This window comes from Cebidichthys violaceus, unplaced genomic scaffold, assembly GCF_023349555.1.
Source record: "Cebidichthys violaceus isolate CVI_PGR_0920_01 unplaced genomic scaffold, fCebVio1.0.p SCAF_4, whole genome shotgun sequence".
NCBI classification, from domain to species: Eukaryota; Metazoa; Chordata; class Actinopteri; order Perciformes; family Stichaeidae; genus Cebidichthys; species Cebidichthys violaceus.
This window is the reverse complement of record NW_027176594.1, coordinates 17098831-17108632: the sequence shown is the minus strand read 5'-3', so window position 1 is coordinate 17108632 and position 9802 is coordinate 17098831. Positions and strand designations below refer to the sequence as shown.

The following is a 9802-nucleotide window of genomic DNA, read 5'->3' as shown; positions in this document are numbered from 1 at the left end:
TGCCAAGCATGAGAAAGGGTACCTTTGTGAAGTTCAGTGTCGACTTTTTAATGTTGGAGGCGGCGCACACAGGATGATCTATGCTGGCACACACCTGCAGGATGAAGCTTCATATGTTATGTTTAGACATTGTTACTGTAATTAATCCGCTCCTTAATGTCCTGTCGGATGTGCTGATGGAAGGTTTAAGCAATCCTCCTGGCACGAGAGAGAGAGAGAGAGAGAGAGAGAGAGAGAGAAGAGAGAGGAGAGAGAGAGAGAGAGAGAGAGAGAGAGAGAGAGAGAGAGAGAGAGAGAGAGAGAGAGAGAGAGAGAGAGAGAGAGCTGAGTCAACTGCAACTAACTAGGTGATGTCTGCAAATGCTTTTAAGTCGCTCGTCTTCTTCTCTCTGTAAGAGTCTCGCATTAGACACATTTTTTATGCCACACTCAGAGAGAAAAATAAGCATCTGATTTTTTTTTTTTTTAAACGCATGAATATTTAATTTGCCGCCATTTCCGAAACCACTGCCAGAAACTGGAACAATGCCTCTGTCTTATTTTTGGAGTAGCTCTACTCAAAATCTTTTCAAAAACAAATTGTTGATCCGCGCAAATCACTCAGCGTGTGAAAAGAACACAGTGTGGATTACCTACATTTTACTGGCACGTCTGTTCTCTTCGGTGTGTCTCTGCAAAGCCCACTTTCCCCTTTAAGAGATTAGTCTAATGCCATTGTGTGGGTGCTGCAGTACTTAGTGATTGGGATCACATTTCTTTCCTTTCAAACGAAAACAATTTTTGAGCAAAGACTGGCCTTGATTCTGCACCTTTATGAACACAAAAGCTTCCTTTTGCTTCTTGACCTTTTGTAGTTATGCCTTGATGTCATCCAGAAATCTGTTATCGTCTTCATAAGCCGACACTAATTGCTCTCACCTGATATTTGCTTGGCGCAACATGAGGTGAGGTATGACGTACCTTGACGTGAGAGCCAGAAATCCCACCATCCAGCTCTGCTTAGCACCGACCTGCTCACAGGTCTCCACACACCAGGAATAACCAGAGGAAGCACACGCAAAGCAAAACAAAGGACGGTCAAGCCGCTTAAGGAGGCAGTTTAAGTGGATTATCCTTTTAACTGTAGATTTAAGGAGACCCTGTGGAAACTGTGACTGGAATAATGATCATTCTCACTAGCAGAGCAGATCTAAAGAATTGTGAAAGTTCAACAACGTTAGCTGCTACTCCTAAAACTCTGCAGAGAGATTATCAAAAGACAACATTAGTTTCCTTGGCTTGCTATTACTAAACGGCGATCTGTCTTCAATTAGATTGGTTGTTACACTTGACAATGTGATGGCAGAATGCATTAAGTTGAGACGTAAGCAGCGTTAAAGGGTTTGAAAGGATCCAACTGAGAAAACAATGCACATATTGAAATCTACACGCACAGTCGTGTGGCTGATAGTGTAGTCGTTGAATTTTTGCTGATCAGATCTTTAAGCCTGCACCTTTTTATGAACAGTATAAACAGTCAGCTGGAAGGCTAAATGGAGATTATACATGTGTCGCTTGCCAGGAAGAATTAAGATGATGAGGACAGTCAGTCTGGTTTTTACTGTTGATAGCTTAAGTACAGTATACCTGGGGCAAGGTCAACATACCCAGGGTATCTTTTGGTTATCTGGCTTAACAACAGCGGTCTTATGAAGCTGGTCATCAACTTGTTAAGTCGACTCAAGGTTTCTCAATTTGGGCGACGTTTGCAGCATATGACCAATCACAAATATGGACAAGTATGCGGTCAGCAGAGTGGTATATTTTACAAATAAGGAGAAAACTATGAATCAACAGATTTCTAATATCACTGCTTCAGACAGGGCACAATAGATCTGACTATAATTACATGTGTGTATTCCATTAAGTTACTGTGTTTCTTAGATGTATTCTTATGACAATATTTTAGCTTTATTCCTTCAGCTGCAACTCCAGCGGTGTGAAACTGACGTAAAATTTAAAAAAACAAAAACATAATTCTAAGCAATAACAAGATTTCCTTCCATAACTTATAATCACCCACAGCATACATAAAAGTAACACTGCATCCAACACACGGCTCAAGAAACTGGCGCCCGAAAGTGAATCTATGATGAGAGAATATTTACAGATTTTTTAAAAATGTGCTCCTAAATCCACAGAGCTGAAGGAATAATGCTAAAATATTGTCACGCACGCCATAAGAATACATCTGCAACATATTAATTTAACAGAATACACACACGTTATTATAGTATTATAGATCTAACATGCTCTATAAGACACAGTAATATATTATATATCTGTTAATTTACACATTTATTGCCAGCTGTCTTTTTTTGCATGTGTCTGTTTAAACTATGTTGCTTTTAGTCTGGATTATGACTTCAACTTTTTTTTGTATTTGTGTAATATTATCTGACAATCCACGTGGTCGGTAGGCGGTGCTTTTATACCAGGTGTTCGGCATAAGTAGCCATGGCGATCTATCCCGGTAAGAAGCGAACCTTTTATCGTGGGACTGAAAACCCAGAGTTCACCCTGAAGTTACCTCGCTAACCCCAAATCTTGCTACAGGCCTTCTCTGTTAGTGGAACCTTGACGTCTTCACAGATTAGCCATCTGCCTGTGACCAGGCCAAGCCTCCAAACTCTGCTCTGACGTCACTCTAATCTGCTCGCCTTGACCTCCTGACCCGGGGCTCGTACTGCAGTTCTTCCACAGAACCAGATCTAAAACTAAGAGAGCGCTAAACTCTCCTAGAGACGGTCACAGCGAGTCTGCAGCAGTGTGCAAACAACATAAGCAGACATGAAAGGTTCATCGTCCTCTGCTGTCGGGAATATTAGTATTTAATGATCTGTTGTACATTATTGATAACTCAAGGAACACAATCCCGTGTAATACATTTCACTTCAAATCTAAACAACCCACTTGCATGACGCAGTGTTATTTACCAAATATGTGGAGTGGGTTCCCACTGGTGAGAAGACAGATTGCTGTTATCGGATCAAATCTGAACGCTGTCAACTAACGTCACGGTCTGTTAAAAGCCTTGCGTCACTAGTAAGCAGGATGTAAGCATTTTATCTCCGGTACACATCAGAGATGATGCGTGTGTCCAGTGCTCAGTCCTACGTGTTGGTCTTTAGGATACGTTGTGTGTGGGGGGGGGGGGGTTTCTATGTGAGTAGGAATATAGAAGAACTCTTGCATCTTTTTGTCGGGACTAAACCGTCCTTTGTTTGGTGTTAACTGAATTGTGGGACAGTGTTTAACTTGTCTTCTCCCCTTGTTCTCTCCCTCCAGGTGGGTCCAGCAGGGTCTCAGTTTGGACTCCTCGCTTGCCTGTTTGTCGAGCTGTTTCAAGGCTGGCAGATGCTGGAGAAGCCATGGAAAGCCTTCCTCAAGCTGTTGTGCATCGTCCTCTTCCTCTTCCTGTGTGGCCTCCTGCCGTGGATCGACAACATCGCCCACATCTTCGGTTTCCTCAGCGGCTTGCTGCTCTCCTTCGCCATCCTACCCTACGTCACCTTCGGGACCTTTGACAAGTACCGGAAACGCATCCTCATCGCTGTCTCAATGTTGGCCTACTTCGGGCTGGTCTCCTCGCTCATCGTTTGGTTTTACATTTACCCGATTAACTGGCACTGGCTGGAGCATCTCACCTGCCTGCCCTTCACAAACAAGTTCTGCGAACGGTACGACATAGACCATGACATTAAAGATGTGGTGCACTAATCTCGAGGCTACTGATGAAGTGACTTGTGCTACTGATCCGCTATCTTCTAGCCAGTGACCAGGTCAGCTGTTTCCAGGTCAACTCGGTGGCCTTTTAAGAATTAAAGAATGTTTTTTTTTATATATATATTTGCTCATCATAGGAACTGATCAAAGTCCATGTGAATGGAACTGAATCCGTCTCTTCTCCTCAGCCTTCACCTCCCTAAAACTGCAATCCTACTTTTTAATCCTCAGTCAAGTCTGGCGCTACCTAGCATGTTCATTTGCTAACGTGCTAGTAATCGGAGGACAGGAAACGATACTCAGGACGTCAAAACTGCAGAGAGCTGGGTGGACCTAAAGAAAATGGTCTACAGAGCGAGAGACTGGCTGGTCCCTTCAGCTCAAAGTCCCCTGCATCTAAAGAAGCCAAATAAATCCCCTCGGGCCTCCAGTTTTGTTCCTCTTTAACCCTGTGGACGACAAACAGCTGAGATGAAAAGGAGGACTGATGCTGTGGTGGGTCATCGGGTATCTTGTGACCCAGTGAACTGAGATACATCAGTAATTCATGTTGTCGGTAACACTGGTTTAAACAAACGCTGCCGTTCAGTCCTGCTGCTTCTATCTGTGGTGAAGGTCGAGGCGTGTCAATATTGTTTGGAGCAGCGAAATGTTTTAGTATTACCTGTGCACCTGAAATATTTCAAGTGAAATGGCAGTGGTCAACTGAGGTGAGATTTCTATCTACAACCACTCGTTGCCTTAAACAGACTATGCCATTTTACAAAGATGCCTCATTTAACTTTTGCATACAGCCCGGGATCAACTCTCAGCACGCTGCTGAACACATTACAAAGCGGCTACATGCTGCTTATATATGCATGTTCTTCCCAATCCCTCACGTTTTGTGTACGTCACTGCTACAAACACAAAGTCGTAGATTTACTCTGAAAACAATCGTGGAAATAATATTTATTCCAGGAGTGATGATCTAAACATGCATTTTTGTTAGATCGTAGTATGTTTTGCACTGTATTTTTTTGACTCTGTGAAAGCAAACAGTCATAGAATCACAAGATGTCATTTACGTTCCACCGGCGCCTTAATGTGTTTGTGAAATATACCGTAAAAGACTTTGTGTTTACCATTCACACTTATTGGTACTCTCCTTCACAAGAACAATGCAAGTAAGTCCCCAACGTATACACTGTTGGTCCTGACATCAGCAGCCGATTGCTCTGGTTGTGGTCCATGAAAGAGTTCTCCCCCGTGCTCCCGTCTTTTGCCTCGGATCTACTTTTTTGTTTGCAGAATTTCTTCACCACGGTGTTTCGATTTTAAAAGGCCATCTGTTTTTTCAAACGCACTGTGTAGTAAGTGTGAGCTCTTTTTAGGAAACCTCTTAACTGTGCCTTCTGACATGCAAGTGTTTGATCTGAACCCGCAACGACCCACGTCTTCAGTCAGGACTGTACGTGCTGCAGTTTCACTGCTGTGTTTGCATTGGGACCAAATAATTTCACTGTTTTCTATTTATTGGAATAAAAAAGGAACGTTTCAAATAAATTTCAGGTCAAGATACTGTTCTGTTTTGCTTCAATTTTATATGTGAAAATGCACTTGTGTTAACACAGTCATGTCAACATGAATGCCACTCTAGTAGTGTGTGTGTGTGTGTGTGTGTGTGTGTGTGTGTGTGTGTGTGTGTGTGTGTGTGTGTGTGTGTGTGTGTGTGTGTGTGTGTGTGTGTCTCTCTCTCTCTCTCTCTCTCTCTCTCTCTCTCTCTCTCTCTCTCTCTCTCTCTCTCTCTCTCTCTCTCTCTCTCTCTCTCTCTCTCTCTCTCTCTCTCTCTCTCTCTCTCCAATTTCTCCAATTTCTCTGCATTTTCTGTATTTCCGGCGCCACACCACTGAGAGCTTTGAGAGAACTTTTTTTACATTAAAGTGAGAATAACTGCATATTACATTCTAATGAATCTAAAGTACATTTAACAATGAGCACAAATTTCTGTAACACAACTATTCAAAATCATGCGAGGTGATCAAAAGCTCCAGAACAGCCACTGTTTGGACCCCGTGATGGAACTGTTAAAATAAATGAAAGACCTCAAAGCAGACATGCTAGAAAATATAACTTTTTATTATTTGAAGAACAAAGTATTGGAAAAAACAAAAAACATATTTGTCTTGATTCAAGACTTTGGGAGGCAGAGGTGGTGATTTTCTACAAGGGGAAAGTCGAGAGGAGACTATCAAGGAGACATTTTGAAGCACATATATTTAGGAAACATACTAAATATACATCGGTAAATATACAACTGATTGAGACGGACAGATCGCATCAAATCTTAATATGAAACAACAGAAAAGCACGTTCAAGTTAACACATTAACTTATTATCTGATGTTTGATCGCTGATTCCCCTCCTTTGTATTCTTATTTCACAGTCCTTGAAGGTTAGCTGTTTACTTTGGCATATTACTTTATAGTCTTACCGTCATCATCGTGACACAAAGTGTAACATAAACAGTAAGACTATAACACTGATTTTTTTTGACTAAGAAATTGGCTTCATAGAGAGCCAGACACTGTTAGATTGGTTAAATAAATATAAAGAAGAGGGCAAAGAAAGAAAGAAACAAGGCAGCTGAGTTCTATTGAATACAATAATCCGTTTTTCAAAATAAATGAGTTTCATACAAAAGTACATTTTAATTACGTGCTTTAATTATTCTTTCAGTACTTTGCTCTAATTATTTGTTTTTAAACTACAGATCATTATATTTGTAGTTTCCTGTCCACTTTTCCAAACAGCTGTTGCTGACAGCTGGATGGCGGCTCTTTGTTCTGGGCCGTCCGCAGACTCTCAGTCGGAGCGCTCTCCATGCCGCCTAATGAGCAGGTCTCACCCACAGTGACGCTCAGCGAACACTGCTCTGGTCACCGGTGTACCACACAGCTGCTCAGTCGTACCCCAAATTCAGTTTCCAAGAGGGCATCGGCCCCACCGTCACTAGAAAGCCAGGGAGATAGTCCTCCTGTCCTCAACAACCGCTGTTCCGACGCATGAAGGCGTGGCCCCTGACTGGGTACAGCATCTCGATGAAGGCGAGGGGCCCCACTGTGATCTTGCTGGGGCCTTGCACCTTGAAACCCGACTTCCGGTAGAAGGGAACCAGGAAGTCTTCGCACATGAGCACGGCGCGGCGGACGTAGGGCATGCAGCGGAGGTACTGCAGGTAGCGCCACATCAGGATGGAGCCTTTGCCCTGCTGGCGGAAGGTCCGGTGGACAGCCAGGACGTGGATGTGGACGGTGGTCCCATGAGGCTTATGGAGAGTGAGGGCATCCTGGGAAACGGAGAGGGAGGGGAGAGGTGTGAGAACAGGTAAATGCCGCTCTGTTGAGAATCCTGCTGGGCTTCCGATGGCAAATAAAAAAAAAAAAAAGTCCATGTTGAGTCCAGCTGTCTCTCTGCTGTTTGGGGGTCAGATGGTATTCCACCTCAGCTGATTATGTAGCTGACATTATTGATAAAATCTGCTGACACTAGCGTTCTCTATCATCCTTTCCTTACTCCACTGTTGAGCAAAGTTCTCGCTTGAAGCTCTGATTCATCGCGTGTCGGTGCTGGCCATCACAATCACATTTGGGAAATTAAGGGAAAAAGTTGACACAGATCTTTGGAGCTTCAAGGATGTGTCACAAACCTAGTCTTAACATTAAAAGAGTTGAATTTTAATTTGACACACTGTGACCTCTGACCTCTTTGGTTTTCATTGTCTTCAGAGGTCTGTATGGCTCTGATTGTCCTCTGACAATACTTTGCATTGCCCTGCACATTTGCTCTTCATTAAGATTTGTATGTATACTGAAAAAGTCCACAACAAATGTACTGCTTAATTACATGTGTTTATGATATAATTTTTGTTCTAATTCTAACTCATGCTTTTGAACAATTTGTGTAAGCGTTGTTGTTTTTTGCAGATACAGACACCCTGCATTTCAATGCATATTGAACGAGCATGTGAGAAATTTAACTTTTGAATCAACCATTTTTAGATTAGTAGAATTATTAAATGCGTAACATTTTCTACTCCCACACCTGTGAATATTTCAACATTTAGGTGGATCTGTTGAACATTTATCCTCACCCACTGAATTTCCCAAAACCATCATACTATATGCCTTTAAATCTTTCTTTTCTCTTCTGTTAATCTGACTTGAACCTGGGTTTTGCATTTCCCTTGCCAGTCAGCCTGAGGTAAATCAATGTCCAGGTGTCCTCCGCTCTGTCTTACCGTGGTAAGCCTGGCCTGGTCCCACAGTGAGCCGATGACGAAAGCCACCAGGCGTCCCTCCTCGAACCAGCCAAGAGACAGCTCAGGACACAGGGTGAGGAAGTGACGCACCTCATCCAGGTGGAGAGGACACTCACCGGACACTGAGATGAAGGCTGTGAGGAGGAGGAGGAGGAGGAAATTAGACACAAAGACACCTGGATGCGGGGGAAGTGGACATAAAGTTCCCAACCATTCTGACTATTATGGGAAAGTGATGAGGAGATACTGGATCACAGCCAGGGAAGTTATACAAGTTAAAGACACCTGAACTCTTATCACCTGGAAAGAGTTAAATCCCCATGGTAACTTCCTTTTGTAGTGGCCACACGTTAAATGTAAAATCTGGTCATTGAAAAGAAGATATATGTATTATCATCTGTAAATGTGATGTGTGTTAATAACGGAGGTTATTCTTCCCATAGAGTGGATTATTAATGAGTGGAAGTTTGTATGCGAGTGAGAACGTGAACCGAGGCTGCCTATTGCTCCTGTTTTCCATTTAAAACGTTCCTGTGTGCGTAAATGTGCTGTCCTGAAATGACTAAGAGAGCTATAATAAGTGCTATCGGCCTAATTCAGTGAAGCATTAAGAGTCTGCTTACCTTCTCTCTCAATCTCGAACACGCTGATGGCATCCTCCGGGCTGAGGGAGCGGAACTCGCTGGCCGGCAGCGTGTGTCGGCGGCCCCGCGGCACCGGAGAGCGCATATGGAGCGGACCCATGAACGACACTGTGCTCACCACTGACATGCTCTTATGTTTGCTTCCCCGCACCCCGCCCCCCCCCTAAACTATTTGAAAGTAAAGCAAAGGTGACTGTTTTTCTTCCGCGCTGCTCTCTCCTTTAACGCGAGTATAACTCCTCATCTAAAAAAGCCTGATCTGTGCGTAACAGAACTGCGCGCGAAGACTGAGCGGAGAGCTGCGCGCCTACAGTATTTATACCCTCGGTGCGCATGTGCTCTTGGTTTATAATCCTGAAGCGAGCTGGATGAGCATGTCCCCATGCGTAAATTGAACAATAAACATATTTAGTCGGGATCAGAAGGTTGTAATGGTGTGTTGAGAATGATCCTAGTCATGCCACCAACAGACCCGCTAAAGATTTGGATTTTACCGATCATGTGGTGGAGGTCTCACACCAACATGCTACCGAGCTATTGTAACCTCAGGTGTACCAGTCACACACCTATGTTACAGAGTGGGAGACAGTCGTACGGACAGATTTAGAAAGGTACGAGCTATTCTGATTGGTTCAACATTAAACATCGGAGCCATTTATTGTTGACACACCGAGAGGATTTAGTGCTCCCTGTTTTTGGACTGGGCCATCTTAAGGACTCGACTTACCACTCTTCATGTGACTTCTCTGAGGGAGACTTTCCATTGTCCATTTAAGTCGAGCTCACGCTTTATTTTCCAGACTCTTTAAGAGGATTACGGGCCGTGTAGTTTGTGTGTCACCTCCTCAGTGTTAAAATAAGCTGCGTGTGTCAAGAATTTCAAGAAGCAACAGCCACGGTCCTACCCAACCCAACTAACGTCATGCGACTTTCCCACAAGGTGAAACCGCACGTTTTGTATTCACAGAGGCTACAGCAGCAGCAGCAGAGCTCAGTGCTTTACTGTGAAATGGTATTTTGTATTTAGGAGAGGTTTAATTAACGCACACGGACAGGTGAACTCCCTGTGAGGGTCACAAGGCTGAAAGTAATC

At 43.5% G+C, this 9802-nt stretch overlaps 2 protein-coding genes across 2 annotated transcripts in view; one reads left to right on the top strand and one right to left on the bottom strand.

The window, feature by feature from the left end:
- LOC137885096 (inactive rhomboid protein 2-like) overlaps positions 1-5325 on the top strand; it is a 24546-nt gene extending 19221 nt beyond the window's left edge. Inside the window, exon 18 of the mRNA XM_068727243.1 lies at positions 3328-5325. Within this exon, the coding sequence (XP_068583344.1) occupies positions 3328-3759 (432 nt within the window). The 3' untranslated portion in view covers positions 3760-5325. The remainder of the gene's footprint in view (positions 1-3327) is intronic.
- Positions 5326-5937: 612 nt separating this feature from the next.
- Positions 5938-8836, bottom strand: aanat1 (arylalkylamine N-acetyltransferase 1). Its single transcript, XM_068727069.1, has 3 exons — positions 8689-8836; positions 8045-8199; positions 5938-7093 (listed from the first exon to the last, which is right to left on the bottom strand). Exons 1-3 carry the CDS (start codon positions 8834-8836, stop codon positions 6788-6790), a joined length of 609 nt encoding a protein of 202 aa, XP_068583170.1. The 3' UTR covers positions 5938-6787.
- Positions 8837-9802: the final 966 nt, after the last annotated feature.